Raw genomic sequence first — 18,116 nt, 5'->3', positions numbered from 1 at the left:
GGTAAATATAATTCTTTAGGTTTACTATTATTTGGTAAATACAGGCACAATTGCATCGCTTCGTTCTAATCTGATATTTACACACAGTCAAGCATTCTAGTATGTTAAAATAACAGTAAAATAGTCTATTTAAATGTCATATTAACAATAACTTTGTTAAATGTAACACAAATCCTGATTGTATCTTGACCTAATCTGAATTGTATATGCCCCATCAATCAATCAGTTAATTTATACTGCACATCTCATTCAGAGTCACGTCACTTAAGAAGAAAGAACAAAGTCCTCTTCCCTCCATCACCCAACCACACACAAAGCAAAGAACTAAAAATACACCATTAGAAATGTTAACATTACTAACAGTTAATCATGTCAGTACAGTAAATAAAGTATGGGGATGTACCGATTAACTGAACTATATTAAGAAAAAACTAAGTAAATAAAGGTTCAATCAAAATTGTAAAACATTTTACAAAAAACCCAAATTAAACTGTGGGCGACATATCAATATTTAAGCAGCAATTAGGTCTGTCACATGTTGTTAAAGGAGGTGGACCATGAAGACGACTGAGAGCTGTAGTGCCCCACAGATGGCACACACACGCACACACGCATGCGCACGCACACACACACACAAATGATCTAAAATGAAGTGGGTGCTTATGGTGCCAGTGAGACACACACAGCTGTAAACACACCACACTGTGGACGTTGTCACAAATTATAAAAACAACAACCTTGTTCTGAGGGAACTGGCAAAGACTCCCGAATGTGCACAAAGAGATGAAGCTTCATAGTTTGGTTTATTGAAGCTCTTACTTACTTCTAGCTCTTATTTGTACCCAAATGTTTAAAGCGTCTGCTAAATGACATGTAACGTAATGTAATGAAGCTAAACATTAAACATGTTGTTGCTGTAGTTCTATATTAAGTTTTGTGACATCATTCCTCTCGTGTCACCATCATGCGACTTTTTGCAAAGAAAGAAATAAGCCTATAAATAATTGAATAATGGAGCCATTTTTCATCAACACTGTTGAATGTGACTTCATGTACCACAGAACAAATATTACGCAGCTGACTAAAACTGAATCCTCTCTGTCCATGTTTTCTGTAAGCGTACAATCCAAATATTGTTTAGAAACTGTTGCAACATAAATTCAAATAAAGAACCTGCTCTCACACCTGTAATGCTGAGGCCAAGCAACAATTTAATCATTATATGAATCATTATTTTTGTTGCTGTTGTGTTTATTATGTCCGTGTGTGTCTGCTGTGATCTGTGTGTGTGTGTGTGTGTGTGTTATGATTTGGTACACTCTTTGCTGGTTTGACACATTTTCCATCCACAGATGCTCCTCTGCTTACCTTGGTTGCAATGAGTGGCAATTTTAGTTAGTGTTGAGTTGCTTCACAAAAAAAGTCTTAAATGCTTTTTCTCTTATAAAACAGACATGCCAAAAAGATATATAAACATCAGCAAACATTTAATAAAACAGCTGACACTGGATTAAACTGAACATCTCTTGATAAAATGAACTACACTAAACAGCAGATGTGGTGAAAACAGAATAGATTTTCATTAGCTAGTTAGTTAGTTAGTTAGTTAAACAGCATCATTTCTGCATAGTTAACCTACTATGCATACAAACTCCAGTAAATGATGTTGAAGAGCAGGTAAGCCAGGGGAAATATGACTCTGGAGTAAGAGTCAATCATATAACTGTTGCTCATGATGAAACGGAGGTTTTGTCTTAAAGGATGTCTGCGACGTAGCCTGGTGCCCTCTGTGGGTGCACAGACAGTCGAGTTTTGTGACTGGGTGTTCCTCTCTGTGTTTGGGCTGCTGGAGACCTCTTGGTCAATGTCATTGTCATGGAAACAGCCATCAAAGGCCATAGCCTGGGTGCTCTTAAAGGAGGCTGGAATCTGCAGGAGGTGAGGAGAGTCAGACTTTGAGCTCAGCAAGCACCAGATAGAAACAGTGGATATGAAGTCATTCGACACAATCATAATGAATATGAACGACCTTTGTCCCTTTGAGCTTTTTCATCTCCTCCACTGTGGTGAAGTAGTTGACGGCAGCATATTCAATGACGGACAGAAAGACGAACAGGAAGCTTGCCCATAAGTAGATGTCCACAGCTTTGACGTAGGACACCTGCGGCATAGAGGCTGAGACACCGGTGATGATGGTAGTCATTGTCAGAACTGTGGTGATACCTGAAACAACACATCACAAGTATTAAGAACATTCTCATCCTACCTCAACCTTTCCACCACAAATGTTAAAGAAGCACTTTGACACTTGTCGCTCTTGCAGAGAGAAAGATATGGAGGTCGACTTCACTCTTGGATTTGTTTGACAAAGTTGCTGCTGGTTGTTTGGTAAGATGGCTGGGACATCACTTCACCCATCAGAGAAATAAATCCACAACAGAACCCAGCTTCACCACAATCATTCTTATACTTGGATACTTTTTGCACATTAACGGTTGTTTGGACTGCTGACCTGTCCAGAGTGAACCACGTCTTTCACTCCTGTGTCAGCTGGGATTGGTGGATAAAGCGGTACAAGATGAATGAATGAAAGAATGGAATCACAGGTGATTCACTGAGCCTATGTGGTGCTTGTAAGCCGGTTTGTAACCTTTATGTTTGGACATATGTGGGAGCATCTTCATATTTAGTTAACTGAAATGAGGACAGTAATAATCTAAAAGACTTCATGACTGTCGGTGGCTGCTGCCATATTATATATTTAATGTAATAATGGACATTTTGGCACATTGTCTCAGTACCCAGAGAGACTCGGGCAGGTACAGCTCTCCTGTCAATCCAGAAAGACACCCAGGACAGCATCACCATCAGCATGGTGGGAAAGTACGTCTGAAGCATGAAGAAGAAGATATGCCTCCTGAGAATGAAGTTTATGTAGAGACGATTGTACCAACCTAAAAAAAGAGATGTATAGTAAGTTGAAGAGTAAGTGTGGTAGGATTTCAAAAGTAGTAAATTAAGTACTTGATGGACAGGAATAACCCACAACCTGATCCTATGTGGGGCAGATTTGTCTACAGCTATAACAGTGAATCTCTGGAAGCAGATTATTTTCACACTGAGCAGAAAATGTCAAAGGTCACACTGATAATGTGTCTATTCGTATTTTAATATCTTACTCCATGTTAAAATATAAAACTAATTTGGAATTACACCATCATTTGAATCAATAGTTTAATATTTTTGGACTTTTTTTCCAACATTATCTTTATTGAGTTTTCAAAAAAATACTTACAAAGTACATGATGGTATGGTATTACTCGTTTAACTCTCAACAAGGGAGTGTATTTTCCAAATAGTCAAAATGTACCTGTAAAGATATCAGGAGTTTCAATGGAACCATATAAAAACCTAGTTTACTAGCTTACTATCATACTGTTCTCATATTACCAGCAGATTTGATGTTATTAAAAACAAACATATCCGTTAAAGGAAAAAAAAAAAAGGTTTTATTGTGGCATTAGTGATTTGATAAGAGCAGGAGCCCTGTGGTTGTCCACAAAGTGAGGACAGCTCAGAGGGCCCCACATCTCCAACCTCACATACCAGTGCTGCTGTAGAAGGCAAGCCCAAAGGAAGGCTGGAAGTCTTCAATAAAAAACTGAGAGAGCACGATCTCGTCAGTCCTTAATGAATCGTTCCCGTTCTTCCAGTAGAGCATGAGGTCATTCTCATTGTAAGCATCTTCAACAGAGGAGAGAAGGATTGGGTTGAAGAGTCATGGATGTTTTTCTCAGAGGACAGGAGGGAGTGCACACAGACGGCCCACCCAACTGTCCTCTGAGAACAGGATCAACAGTGTGAGACACAGAGACACAAGCATAGGCCACAAACAGAAGAGCAAGCCTCCATAATGCTTGAAAGCGATGCTGACTTAATCATGACAAAGTTGAAAGTAATCCCGAGCAAATCTGCATCAGAGAGCTAGACACTGAAATCGACCTGATTGAGGATTATGACTTTTTTCCTTTATTTAAAAGAAGATTGTGGTGATACTGTGTGTGTTTCAGTACACAGTACGCTCATGACATTTGAGCAGTGTTTAACATTGTGGGCCTTTTATATGTACAATAAGTTTCAACCTTATTAATCCGCCACAATACATTTTAAAGTACTTGTTGTATTAAAGGTTGTTTGTTTGTGGAGAACATTCCGGAGACTACAGGATCTTTTCAGCAGCTGTAGTTTGATACTCACAGCTCTCCAGCTCCAGAGAGCAGTTCTGTGTGTCCAGGGGGAAACTACTGAAGTCCATTGAACAAAGGGCCGTCACAGTCACCCTGCAGTACAAACAAAACGTGCACACATATAAGGGATGCACGGTATTAGACTATTTGCCAATATGCTGATATATTGGTGAGTGCTTGGGGTGATAACTAATACACATTTTTCCCTGCACCCAACTGCAGAGGTCATAATATTTATATAGAATAATATTCATGTCACAACAGACGTAGCTATACAATAAATCTGTATACAATAAATACAGTAAATCTTTGCCACAGTCAAATGTTTTTGTTGATGATGAAATGTTTATATTTTTTACCTGACACTGTAGAGGATGTTGCCATCAGGATAAACCCTCAGCATGATGTTCTCCATAGTTGTGTCATGGATAAAGGAGCGTTTAGAGTGGACAAAGAAAACATCAGGGACCCAAATCTTCTTCACAAGACGTGAATCAAAGGTACGACTCTTGTTGTTGCTGGAGGCAAAGGCCAGGCGATCATCTTGCCAGTAATGCCTCAGGTACAAAGTCATGGTGAAGTCCTGAAAAAACAGCAGTGAAAAGCAGACACACTATATTGACTATAACTAACTATAGTAAGACAAGAGGAACATACCATGTTTACTTCAGATATGCTGTCAATGCTCTCCACCTGGACATCAATGCCAACAGGAATAGCTGAACCTGCAAAGGGTCAAGGAGTTGCAGTGGATCAGGTCTGAGAAAGGTTGGAATGACACCCTCCACCAGAGATTATGTTTTGATTATAAGACAAAGTAACATAAGTCACAGAGACTAAAGACTGGATGAAAGTGATGACCATTAAAAACAAAACACTGATGTAACAATACAATTAAACAAAAAACTAAATCATCTTATCAGATTTACTTAAAGGGTACAAGTAGTTAAGTTGCACCTCCCCTCACCTCAGTTCTCCAGAAAACCTCCTGTAAATTGCCTCGGCCCAGTTCTGTAGATATTACACTGAGGTACTGTTTGAAAACTATCTTGTGCCATTATGTTTGTTCCATTACAATGGTATTAGAATTGATTTAATATGTCATCATATAGTGGTCTAATTCTGTAAATGTAGGCATAATGTAACATCCGACTGTGTCGTTGTGTCTTTCTCATTCCACTGCTATGCAGATGACAGTCAAAGTTCTTCAAGAGAACGATGCATATCCTTTTAAAATGTTACTTAAGTGTCTGGATGGAAAAAAGACAGAAGTGATGGTTTTTGGTGGTACCACTGCGACCCCCCATGTAGATCTGGGCTGCTTGGCCCAGCTTTTAAAACCCACTATCACAAACCTGGGGGTTAAAATGGACTCTGATCTGAAGCTTGACAACCAGATCAGGTCCGTTGTTAAATCGAGCTTTTTTCAATTGAGGCAGCTGGCCAAAATAAAGCCAATTGTTTTGAGGCAACACTTTGAAATGGTAATTTACGTCTTTGTCACCATGCGGCTGGATTACTGTAATTCACTTCCTGTGGGGGTTAGCGCGTCTTCAGATGGTACAAAACGCTGCCGCACGTCTTTTAACTGGCACACGTGAATTTGAGCACATTTCCACCATTTTAGCTTCACTCCACTGGCTGCCCATACACTTCAGGATCGATTTTAAAATGATTTTATTTGTTTTTAAATCCCTGAATGGTCTAGCTCGCTCTCTCAGGTCAGCTGATCAGCCTAAAACCAAGCGGAAGCTCAGAGGGGATCGTGCCTTTGCTGTCGCAGTTCCAAAACCTTGGAAGTCCATGAGGTTCTCCCTCGTAAATCCCCTAAGCAGCTGATGTGAAAAAACAGCTGCAATGCCTCATATGTCCATGGGGAGGAGCAGTGATTACGTTCTGCTCTGATAACCATGGTCTAAACCAGAGTTTATGTTCAGTCTGAATTTTTTTATTCCCAAATGCCGGACACATTTTTATATAGACCCGTAATTAAAAACCTCCACACACTGTAAGTTGAGATCCACTAAATTTCCCAATGAAGTTAAATGAACATCCCACAAAGTGTAATGCAGATGAAATCAATGAAATTATTACAAACTAAATAAAAAATGAACAATGGATACCCTGTTCTCCTTCAAGTGTAGACTACTTTACAGACTTAGCTCCTGCATGAACTGTGAAATCTAAACTCTAAATTAATCTAATTTTAAAAAAAGGACATAAGTGCAATATATGAATATGAAAAACATGTCACGGTTCGGTTCTGTTTGTGTGTCGGTTTCATTGAACTGAAATATTCCACTGCTTTTGCAAAATCAAAGTTGGTTCGAGCCGACCCTCTCACCCGTTCACCGCGCGCGGTACTAGTTATTTTCAGTACTAGTTATTTTCAGTACTAGTTATTTTCAGTACTAGTTATTTTCAGTACTAGTTATTTTCAGCGGCGTCCCCGCACATGTCGATCCAAATTTCGGGGGGGATCGGCAACGTATGGCAAAGTTATAGGGCACTTCCTGTTTAAAATGGCCGACTTCCTGTTCGGTCAAATGCGCGTCCGTAAACGTGTTCAGGGAAGTTCCCTTGTCTTACATATCAAGTTTTGTGCAGATCGGACAATCTTAGAGTTTACTTCCTGTTTCGGGCATTCCACTTCCTGTTGGGAGGTCATCTTTTGCAGACATGCTCAGGACAGGTCCCTGGTGTGACATATAAGGTTTCGTGCAAATTGGACAACGTACGGCAAAGTTAGCGGGCACTTCCTGTTTAAAATGGCCAACTTCCTGTTCGTCCCTGGAAACATGTTCAGGGAAGGTCCCGTAACTCACATATCTAGTTTTGTGTCAATCGGACAATGTAAGACTTTACTTCCTGTTTCGGGCGTTCCACTTCCTGTAGGGAGGTGACCTTTTACAGACATGCTCAGGACAGGTCCCTGGTGTCACATATAAGGTTTTGTGCAGATCGGACAATGTACTGCAAAGTTAGAGGGCACTTCCTGTTTAAAATGGCCGACTTCCTGTTCGGTCAACGGCGTCTCCGTAAACATGTTCAGGGAAGGTCCCGTAACTCACATATAAGGTTTCGTGCAAATCGGACAACGTACGGCAAAGTTAGAGGGCACTTCCTGTTTAAAATGGCCGACTTCCTGTTCGTCTCCGGAAACATGTTCAGGGAAGGTCCCGTAACTCACATATCTAGTTTCGTGTCAATCGGACAATGTAAGACTTTACTTCCTGTTTCGGGCGTTCCACTTCCTGTAGGGAGGTGACCTTTTACGGACATGTTGAGGAAGGGTCTGGGGTCCCACATACTAAGTTTCAAGTGGATACAACAATCCCTGTTGGAGCAGCATCAAAAACTATAAATGTAATTCTGTCTGCTGTCACCAGGGGGCGCTGTATTTGAAAATTAATATTTTCATATAGACGTGTTCAGGGCCGGACTGTCATCAATCCTTGCAAGTTTGGTTCAGATCGGACCAGGATTGGCAAAGTTGTAACAGTTTGTTTTTTTAGAATTTTCTACCACCACCAGGAGGCGCTGTTTTCAAAATGTACCGTTTCAGCAACACAGTCGTCTTCAGCAACTAACCATCATCAACTATAGCAAGTTTGGTTGGGATCAGACCTTCCATCGCAAAGTTGGACAGGTTATCATTTGAAAAAACTTTTGATACAGTAAGCTCCTCAACTGGTCCACAGGGACCTCACCAAGTTTTTCTTCATCCTGACCCACTACACATGTGTACCGAATTTCGTGCATGTGCGATATTTGTGTTGGTCATGGTGAATTTGGACAAGTGGCGGCGCACTTATTGGCCCCTCCCACATTCAATTTTCGACGCACATTCCCCGAACCTTTTTCAGACGTAAATTTACACCACGATTGATGCGGTCACAAAAATCTGTGAGTTTTGGGGTATGGGAAAGGCCTCAAAAATGCGATTCATTTGGGGGAATAATAATAATAATAATAATAATAATCCTTCCAGTTTCAATAGGGTTCTTGCAACCTTGTTGCTCGAACCCTAAATATATCAATTCCCCCCCTAGTATACTCATGCGTCCTGTAGTATTACTTTCTTCTTACTGTTCTGTTGTATGGAGTTGAGCTTTGACCCCAGAGTCCTCTGTCTGATCGATGCATCCATCAATCCTCTATGATGTTATGATATTATGAAGGCAGAATTTATTTTTGGGTGGAGTGGCTCAGTGGTTAAGACCGGTACCCTATGTGTGAAAAACATCATGGTCGCAATGGTCGCAAGTTCAATTCCACCCCTCGCTGATTGTACTCAATTCCATTGTAAGTCGCTTTGGATAAAAGCGTCTGCTAAATGACATGTAATGTAATGTAATTTTTATTTCTACTTACTCCTGCGTGGCTTAGATTTGGTCACATTTCGATTTAAAAATGATAATTGTGTCAATGAAAATAAAATGATTGTAAAACAGTGTATTAGTGACTTTTAGTGTTCAACTTTATCACATTATCAAACTGGCCCTCGTTAATAAAAGCTCGGCCAGCCCTGTTCTATGACATCGTTGCTTCCATAAAGAACAAGTTATAATCAGAACGACTGTGGGCTACTGTGTGTGAGAGAAGCGCCATCTGTTGGTCATACTTTGTAATTCAATGAATGTATGGGTTTACAGTATAAAAGGGGCCGTTACTCTAGCCACTGGAATTCAGCTGGAATGGGAACTTTTGAATGGCTGTAGATTTTTATATTACATTTCTATTTGAGTAACAGCTGTTAGGCGGAGTCAATTTAAGAGTTGCAGATTAGTGAAATAAATGTCAACTCAAGTGACTATTTATTTTCTATTCTTGGGTTAGGGTAATTATGCCAAACAAAATCTGATATTAAAGCAAATGAAGGTAATTATTGTGAAGAACAGCAGGAGGAGTTTTGTGGTTGATTAATTCATCTGAAATGAGTTTGTGTCTCTGCAAACAAAAACCATGAACAAGGTTCTTGAATTCACTGACACAAAATGAGTTCAGATTATTTGATCTGTCCTACTGTCTGCAGTCATTGTTTCACACGGCAGACTATCTAGGTCACAAGTATTTTTTTTAGGAAGCATAATACCAAAGACAGCACAGTAACCTACATTGAATGTTTGTCTTACCTCCAAAGCCTGGCCGCATTGCAAAGTCATGGTCTTCAATCCTAAGCAGCTGCTCAGATTTAATAAGCAGAGACTTGGTGCTGTCCAGCTTTTTCATCTTAAGATTCACCCGTCTGACGAGCAAAGAGAACAAACAACAGCTTGCATTAAATCTCTATCTTTCTCTTTCTAACACAGAGAAGTGACATCTGTTTGAGGGAGTTGTTGGTGTTTAATTGGACTTTTTGCACTAGGATTAAATCCTCAAGTCCTTGGTCTGATGAAAGTACACAGATCTAACACAGTTTTGTCAGTGTTTAAGATATTAGGAGTCTGTCTTTTATCGTATCATCAGCTGCATACATTTTATTTTGCTGGTCTTATTGTGTTCCTATCTTCATTAAGTGAAATCAAGTTTTATAGATGATGCAAAATAACTTTTTTCTACAACATTATATCATTGACTCTGACCTCCCATGATCTTATGACCTGCTCTTACTTTGATTCACTATAACATGAATAAAGAGTCATGATTAGTTGTGTAACCATATTTGTGACGACACTGTGAAGCAGCAAACAGTTTAAAATCCTCCCAGAGAGCCACAAAATGTACAGTAGATGCCAGACACCAAAGGTCAATCAATTCAATTCAATTCAGTTTAAGCAAACACGTCAGTTTGACTCACCCTCCATGCTTTTGCTTAGTGTTCTCTCCAATGTACATCTCCTTGTGTCTTCTCTTGTTTGGAAAGTGACTGCCATTGAGCTGCGTAATGGGCCACAACCAGGCCAAACACATCAGCCTGAAGGCCAAGAGGGCCACTCTCATGGTTAAACTGGCACTGGAAAGACGAGAGGAACCCAAACGTCCCCCCCCCCCCGCGTCAGCGTCAGCGTCTCACCCAGGGAATGCCAGCTCTGTCCCAGTCCCGTATTTTACGTCCATGTCGCAGCTGCACTCATTCTGCCCCTCCACACACACAACCAGCTACGTCTGCGTTATCCTGCTCTCTCATCTCCTGTAACACGATCAACGATAGTCCAGAAATCCAGTGCTTAGCTCCAGCGTGCAGGCATCCCCCCTGAGTTTGCTTGTCACTGTGTCATCCTCTGCTTACGTCTCCTGACACAACATGTTCCTCCGACTCGCCACTGTCCCCACCCTCTGATTTAAAACCAAATATCAATTTATTCCTACAATGACAAAGGAATACCATTAATTCCTCTCTAATCTTCTTATCTGTGGCTGGTGAAATCTTTCACTAACCTACAAATTGGTGGCAGCAGAGGGCGGGGAGAGGGGGAGAGATAATACAACCAGCAGTTTCATCGTCATTCTGACCAGATAAAAATAAAAAAAAAGCCTGTAGCCTACTTTTACACAGGACAGGATTTTCCCTCGGGTTGCACACTGCAGAGATGGGAGGATGCAAACGATCCCATGTAAGGAAGCAGATGCAAACATATGTCTGGGTCACATCTGCAAACACTGCACTTATGGCTCCTGCATGGATGTCATTCACAGCAGCAGATGTGGCTCCACAGTGGAGGATTACTGCTGTTTTACACTCATCAAAATGAAGTCAACAACATTGTTCACAATATGGAAGCTGCCGTGCTCCCATCAGTCGTGAAGTAAAATGTGTCGCTCTGTGTGCAGAGCAAGAATGTCTCCACAGACACGAAAACACTGCTATACTGAGTAACACAGACAGAGAGGCTTCATCCACGTTGTATGATTTGACAATGATTTGGATGCAGCGGACATTTGTTTATATTTAAAAGTTGTAGCTGCAGTGTTGAATTATAAATCATATAACGTATAATATAATCATTCTCCTGTAAAAACAAACAAACAATGGTTCATAGAAACACAAGTATTTAATAACGATACTGTATTCAATGAATATTGTATGAAAATCTGTCAAAACATGGACAGCATGACTCAACTTTTAATCTGGGATTTAAGTTGAATGAGGGCAGACATGAGCAATGTCTTCTAAAAGAATCATGCAAATGGAATATGTCTGTCATAATATGTCAGTAACTTAATAGTGTGTACAGTACAGTTACAGTTGTATATGGAATTACTATTATAATAGAAACAGTGTAATCCAATCCATGTCTGTCACATGTGATGCACTGTGATGTCTCAAGTCTCTTCCAGCAGCTGCTCAACTAAAAGGAAACATAGAGGGCAGTTCTTTGGCAGAATGTTAGAAGAATAAATGAAAGCTGAATTTAAGTTTGTTTGTCACGATGTTTTGAAGTTTCATTTACAATAAATGTAGGTTTTCCAGGATATTTAGTATTATCAGTTACTGTAGGAGAGAAACATCAGCCTTTTCTTACATGAAACTCATTTATTATCATTTATTTAACATGGACTGTTTGACGCATCAGTGCCTGAGCTGTGTGGTGAAGCACTGATTCAGAAGTAGCCTGGTTAAATGTTGACCTGCCTGGTTAATCAGTCAGTGGAAGGATGTGAAGTGGAATGACACACACACAGTTCACTGCACACCGACGTGTTTTCACACTCACCATCACAGGAATAACCGCTCTGACATGGCCCTCACACATGGACTTATCACTGTGCTTCTAATGTTCTTGGAGACATTGTTATTGACTGACTCAACAGGTATTGTCTTCTCTGATCACTGCGCCATGCTTTTTGTAGATGAGCAGTTTGTTTTGACTAAAGTGGATTTACTAGATGAGATTAATGGGTTACTGCCGCTTTGATGTTATTGTTGGCAGGTGAATTTTCTAGGTGCTCAGGTTAATATTTGCATTTAATTGTTGTGCACTGGTTACAGAACTATGGTATCCTTCAGTATACTGATAATATCTATTTGGTTTCCAATGCTTGTGGGAATGAGGCGATGCTAAACAGCACAATCGTCAGTAAATGAGAGAAAGTAACAACTGTGTTTCACTAGCACTTTAAAATGTTCACCCACCTACTTGACATTGAGAAAGTAAAGTAAAGTTAACTTTATTTTAAATGATAGTCAGAAGTTGACTAGTTAGTGCAAATGATGGTTTTCTTCCAAATGATCAAATACAGGAGTTTTAATAATAACAATCATTGAACTGAACAATAATTACACTCTGTCTCTGATCTGCATTTTGTGTCTGTGTTGAGGTCAGCCATCGCTACCTTACCCCAATTCTTTGCATCAATTCACAACGGTTCGAGTGATGAGACTTAAACTATGAAGAACAGTTGAACAAAAAGCTTTATTCTATCTGTCACAGGTAATGGTCAGCACTGGTCTGCTCTTACATCTGCACTGTATTTTAAATAAATAAGTCATGACAACAGGTAATCAAAAATAAATTGAGTGACTTTTGAGAGCAAAAATGTGTAAAATGATATCTATAATTAATAATCAGGTGCATAAATACAGATAATCTGCCAACGCTGATTACTAAAATGGCTGTGATTAATCTGTGTATCTCTAATTATTGTGGTCCCAATCAACAATGGTGAGTTTGCTTTCATATTTCCAGATAAATACAGCTGCAATGTGCTCTCATTGTCCTGTTTCAGCTGTGCACATGGAGGGTGAAGTTTGGCTCTGTTTAAAAAGATAAACGTTGAACTTAAACGTATCAGAAACAGTTGGAGATTGAAAGTGTGTCTGAGAATTATCACATGATGAGAGAGACAACAATAACAGACCATAAAAACATGATGTCATTTTAATATTCACAGACAAAATGAAAGACAGATGGGGAAAGAGAGCGTTGGCTAACCTTCCCTGTTTTGCTTTGTTGTCGGGCAGAAACCGGCATGTCTGTCCCGTTTCATCATCAACTTCCTCTCCTCTTTCAGCCGTCTGTATTTTAACATATCTTCATATCGTATATTTCCAACTGCTACAACCTGCCATGAGGTGTGCAATTGGGTGGTTGTTGGTGGGTGGAGCATCAAACCAGACACTTTCTTACATTTTCCTTTCAAATATAAACTACACAGTGATCTTGCTTCTTGATGTTAGTGTACCCTCTCTCAGTTATAGTTCTAGATTCCAACATCACCTGTATTATCCAAGAGGACTGCATCCTGCCCTGCAGCTTCAGACCCACCGGCACCGTGGTGATCCACTGGTACAAGCAGCAAATCCCTGTGCACAGCTACTACTACAACAAGGACCAGTTTGGACTCCAGAACAAGCATTTCAGTGGAAGAACGTGCTTGTTCAACTCACACATCCCGAATGGTAATGCCTCCCTGCTCCTCAGGAGGGTCAAAGTTCAAGACAAGGGCAGGTACAAATGCTACACAAGCACACGGAAGGGCAACCAGGAGATTTTTATCAACCTGGAGGTGAAAGGTCAGTGTGTTACAGCAACTCATCAGGAATTCTGTGCATTTCACTCACACTGATTGTTGTTTTGTGTCTTTTTCTTTGTGTATATTGTTTTTTTAATTTTGCTGTGCAAAAAGGTTAGAACTGTTTTGCAATTTTAAAGATGCCAGTATTTTGCATTACAATAACAGGAAGGACAATTTGTTCATTATGGAAATGCAGAGACTGGGTCAGGACCCATACATGGACCAGATATTGTTTGTGTCACAAAAAAAATCTCCCAGTCTACTACATTTATGGAATGAAATTCAAATAATATATTTTTCTATTAGTCATTTATCAAACATGTATTGCTTGAAAATGTCTAGTTAACTTCTTCAAAATGATCTATGGCTTTCACAGTCATGTCACTTCATACAGTCTGCAGTTTCTTAGCTCATGTGCTGTCTGCAGGAGATTTGATTTTGTGCTCCCCCTTTGATAAAGAGCTACACTTTTGATAAAAATGAGCACATTCTATTTCACAGTGTATCAAATAAATGAGAACAAGATGCCTGTTGTCCACTCTGTTTCTCCTTTAGCTCTCATCCAGTCAGTTAACATGGAGGTGACTGATGACATGGTCACCTGTTCCTCTCACAACATCTACCCCATCCCTCAGGTGACATGGGCTACAGAACCCTTTACTTCACAGGGAGCTCTAGAAAATCCAACCATTAAAACCACAGACCACAAAGGTCTGTTCACGGTGGAGAGCACACTGAAGATTCTGGGTAATCTCTCCTACCACACCTACTTCTGCTCCTTCACATCAGCAGACAAGACTCAAGTGTGGACTGCCTCTCGGAAAAACCAAGGTGCATTGTGGTTTGACACAGATATTGTCCCACTGAGAGGATTATTTATGACTTATTAAAAAATAATGCAACTTTGTTTCAGAGGATATAATACAGGAGCAAGGTCATCCACTGTCCATCCCATGTGTGGCTCCACACTCTCTCCACAATTTCTCTCTCATCTGGACTTTCACCTCGATCACTGATCTCGCTGTTATCTTAAGATACGACAGCAGGACCAGACACACCTTGAACCAGTGGGAGGGCCAAGCTGAACTGGACCAGGACCTGCTTCTGTTGGGAAATGGATCTCTTCTACTTCACAAACCAGACAGTGTGGAACATTCTGGCATGTATACCTGCACCATCTCAGGTCTGCAGAGTCGACACATGGTTCAAACCAATGTCAACATCACTGTTCCGTCAATAAGTGAGTATTGCATTGTTTTGGCTCTGGTTGTGTGTTTTCTACTTTCATTGGCCACACTATTAAGTACACAGGGTATGATGGTGGTGGCAGTGACACGTGCTGTGGTCTTCTGCAGGTTCAATGTGTTGTGCCTTCAGATGGTGTTCTGCACACTTTGGTTGCAGTGATTTGAGTTCCTTTTGCTTTCTTATCGTGGCCTTTCTTCTGATCTTTGACCTCAACATGGCATGACTGGATATTTTCTGTTTTTCACACCGTGGTTGTGCAAGCAGTTTGTCAAATACTACCAGTAACCATGCCACATTAAAAGCTCCTTGAATCACCTTTCTTCCTAATGCTGATAGTCTGTTTGAACTTGATTTGGGCGTCCTGATCATGTCTACCTGCCTAAATGCAATGACTTACTGACATGTGATTGGCTCATTCAATCAGTGTGTTCATAAACAACAGAAAATGTGTACCTAATAAATTGGCAGGTGTGTGTGTGTGTTTAAATCCAACCAGGATATAGAAAGCAGTTTATAGTAGACATGTATTTTTTTCCTCTGCAGGTATGGGGGGGTGGAGTTTGCAGAGATCATGGTGGAGCACTGCAGCTTCTGTGGTGTTTGTTTTGTTCACCGTTGTTGTCGCTCTCCCACAGTGTGTAAGGCAAAGAGGTGAGTCTGTGCTTTGAAAAGGAAGTCAAACTTTGTTGTTCATGTTGCAGCTGTGGGACATGATCCCAGTAGTTCAAAGCTATTACACAGTGTGGCCTAGTTTTCATTTATAGTCATGTCAAGAGTCCAGAGTAAAAGTCCTTGTAATCACTATGTTTATTTTCAGTGGTGCAATACATGTTTACAGCATCCATGTTAGTGACAGACATCAGTGATTTGTACTTTCATTCAAAATGAGCCAGACTGGTGACATTTGAAGTGACTCTAATGCTGCCATAAACATCAATATATTTGTGATTGTTTCTCCTTACTGGAGCAGCGATAGAGAGCAGGACTGCCTCACACACATGCAACGGAGCTCCAAACACCACAGCGTCAGACATCATCATACAACATGGAGCTGAATGCAACAAACTCCAACTACAGGATGACATGAAAGAGGATTTGACTGTAACTTTAACAGCACATGAAGGAAAAGCAGAGGATTGACCTGTGAAAGGAGATGATGGGCCGCAGTCCAGGAGTCTGGAGACAAATGGAATTCAAACCACTGAGTCTGAGCTTCATAGTCCATGAACATCTGCATCAACTAATGAAAGTATCTGCTCACATACAAAAAACAAGCAGTCGAGGATATAATATATGCGTGAAATGTAGACGAGGGATAAAATGATGCTGTGATACTGTTTTTCTTCTTTCGAGGACCATAATATTTGCCCTTTTAACCCTTTGACACCTAAACCTCAAAATGTCCATCCGGACTTTTTTTTGCTTAATTTAACCATGAAAGGACCAGAGAATGTGTGTACTGGGTTAGGGTTAGTGTACTAAGTGCTTCTGTCCATTTTTCCAACTTCCAATATCTGTCTATTTACAATTTACTGCATGTTAAAGTATTGTGATTCGGATTCTATTGATTTCTAATCAGTTTCAGCAATTTAGCAGCTTTGAATCAAATCATCCAAGCAGCAGAAGTGTATAATCTGGACAAGAGGGACTGTACATCTTCCTCAGACAGCATCAGCCTCTCGTCCTGCAGCTGCACCAGGTGACATCCGTCTTGAGGAAGATCAGAAAGGCTGCAGGTCCAGATAAGGTGTCAGGTCGGACCCTGAAATCATGTGCTGACCAATGAGCAGGAGTTTCTCTGGACAACTTCAACCTGTCCATGCAGCTCTCCACGGTCCCTGTGTGCCTGAAGTCCTCCATCATTGTGCCTGTGCTGAAAAAACCTGCCTCAATGATTAGCCCTGTTGCTCTGACCCCAGTCATTATGAAGTACTTCTCTTTCTTTTTTTCTTCCTTTATTTCTAATCAGTTTGAATTATTTAGCACCTTTCAATCAAATCTTCCTCTATTTATTTCAACAGTTTATTTCTAATCAGTTTGAACATTTGTTTCTTCTTTTTCTTTTTCTTTTCTTTCTTTCTTTTCTTTTTCACTCCTTTTATTTTCAACAATCTTTTTATTTCTAATCAGTTTGATTTTTTTTCTTCCTTTTCTTTATTTTTCTTTCTTTCTTTTCTTTTTCACTCCTTTTATTTTCAACAATCTATTTATTTCTAATCAGTTTCAACAATGTAGCAGCTTTGAATCAAATCGTCCCCTACATGTAATGTCACATTTGTCCACCAGAGGTCAGGTTCAACTATTGTACATGTAATGTCACATTTGTCCACCAGAGGGCAGGTTCAACTATTGTACATGTAATGTCACATTTGTCCACCAGAGGTCAGGTTCAACTATTGTACATGTAATGTCACATTTGTCCACCAGAGGGCAGTTTCAACTATTGTACATGTAATGTCACATTTGTCCACCAGAGGGCAGTTTCAACTATGTAGCACCTTTGAATCAATTCTTCCTCTATTTATTTTAACAATTTATTTCTAATCAGTTTGAACATTTTTTTCTTCTTTTTCTTTATCTTTTCGTTCTTTCTTTTCTTTTTCACTCCTTTTATTTTCAACAATCTATTTATTTCTAATCATTTTGAATTTTTTTCTTTTTCTTTATTTTTTCTTTCTTTCTTTTCTTTTTCACTCCTTTTATTTTCAACAATCTTTTTATTTGTAATCGGTTTGATTTTTTTTCTTCTTTTTCTTTATTTTTCTTTCTTTCTTTTCTTTTTCACTCCTTTTATTTTCAACAATCTATTTATTTCTAATCAGTTTCAACAATGTAGCAGCTTTGAATCAAATCGTCCCCTACATGTGATGTCACATTTGTCCACCAGAGGGCAGGTTCAACTATTGTACATGTAATGTCACATTTGTCCACCAGAGGTCAGGTTCAACTATTGTACATGTAATGTCACATTTGTCCACCAGAGGGCAGGTTCAACTATTTTTCAGAGGGCAGTTTCAACTATTGTACATGTAATGTCACATTTGTCCACCAGAGGGCAGTTTCAACTATGTAGCACCTTTGAATCAATTCTTCCTCTATTTATTTTAACAATTTATTTCTAATCAGTTTGAAATTTTTTTTCTTCTTTTTCTTTATTTTTTC

At 39.8% G+C, this 18,116-nt stretch overlaps 1 protein-coding gene across 3 annotated transcripts; it reads right to left on the bottom strand.

Annotated features, from left to right (window-relative positions):
* Nucleotides 1-1,191: 1,191 nt before the first annotated feature.
* Nucleotides 1,192-13,478, bottom strand: gabrr3a (gamma-aminobutyric acid type A receptor subunit rho3a). 3 transcript variants are annotated; one of them, XM_044041675.1, is made up of 9 exons: nucleotides 13,409-13,478; nucleotides 9,383-9,495; nucleotides 4,905-4,972; nucleotides 4,607-4,830; nucleotides 4,258-4,340; nucleotides 3,607-3,744; nucleotides 2,802-2,954; nucleotides 2,030-2,223; nucleotides 1,192-1,929 (listed from the first exon to the last, which is right to left on the bottom strand). In XM_044041675.1, the coding sequence occupies exons 2-9, from the start codon at nucleotides 9,477-9,479 to the stop codon at nucleotides 1,639-1,641; spliced, it is 1,248 nt and encodes a 415-aa protein (XP_043897610.1). In that variant the 5' UTR covers nucleotides 9,480-9,495; nucleotides 13,409-13,478; the 3' UTR covers nucleotides 1,192-1,638. The 3 variants fall into 3 exon arrangements, with proteins under 3 accessions (XP_043897610.1, XP_043897608.1, XP_043897609.1); XM_044041673.1 differs by lacking the exon at nucleotides 13,409-13,478 and adding an exon at nucleotides 10,048-10,630; XM_044041674.1 differs by lacking the exons at nucleotides 3,607-3,744; nucleotides 13,409-13,478 and adding an exon at nucleotides 10,048-10,629.
* Nucleotides 13,479-18,116: the final 4,638 nt, after the last annotated feature.

The sequence above is a fragment of the Solea senegalensis genome, linkage group LG13, assembly GCF_019176455.1.
Source record: "Solea senegalensis isolate Sse05_10M linkage group LG13, IFAPA_SoseM_1, whole genome shotgun sequence".
Lineage (NCBI taxonomy): Eukaryota > Metazoa > Chordata > Actinopteri > Pleuronectiformes > Soleidae > Solea > Solea senegalensis.
Note: the sequence above shows the minus strand (reverse complement) of the source record. Positions and strands in the feature narration are given on the sequence as shown.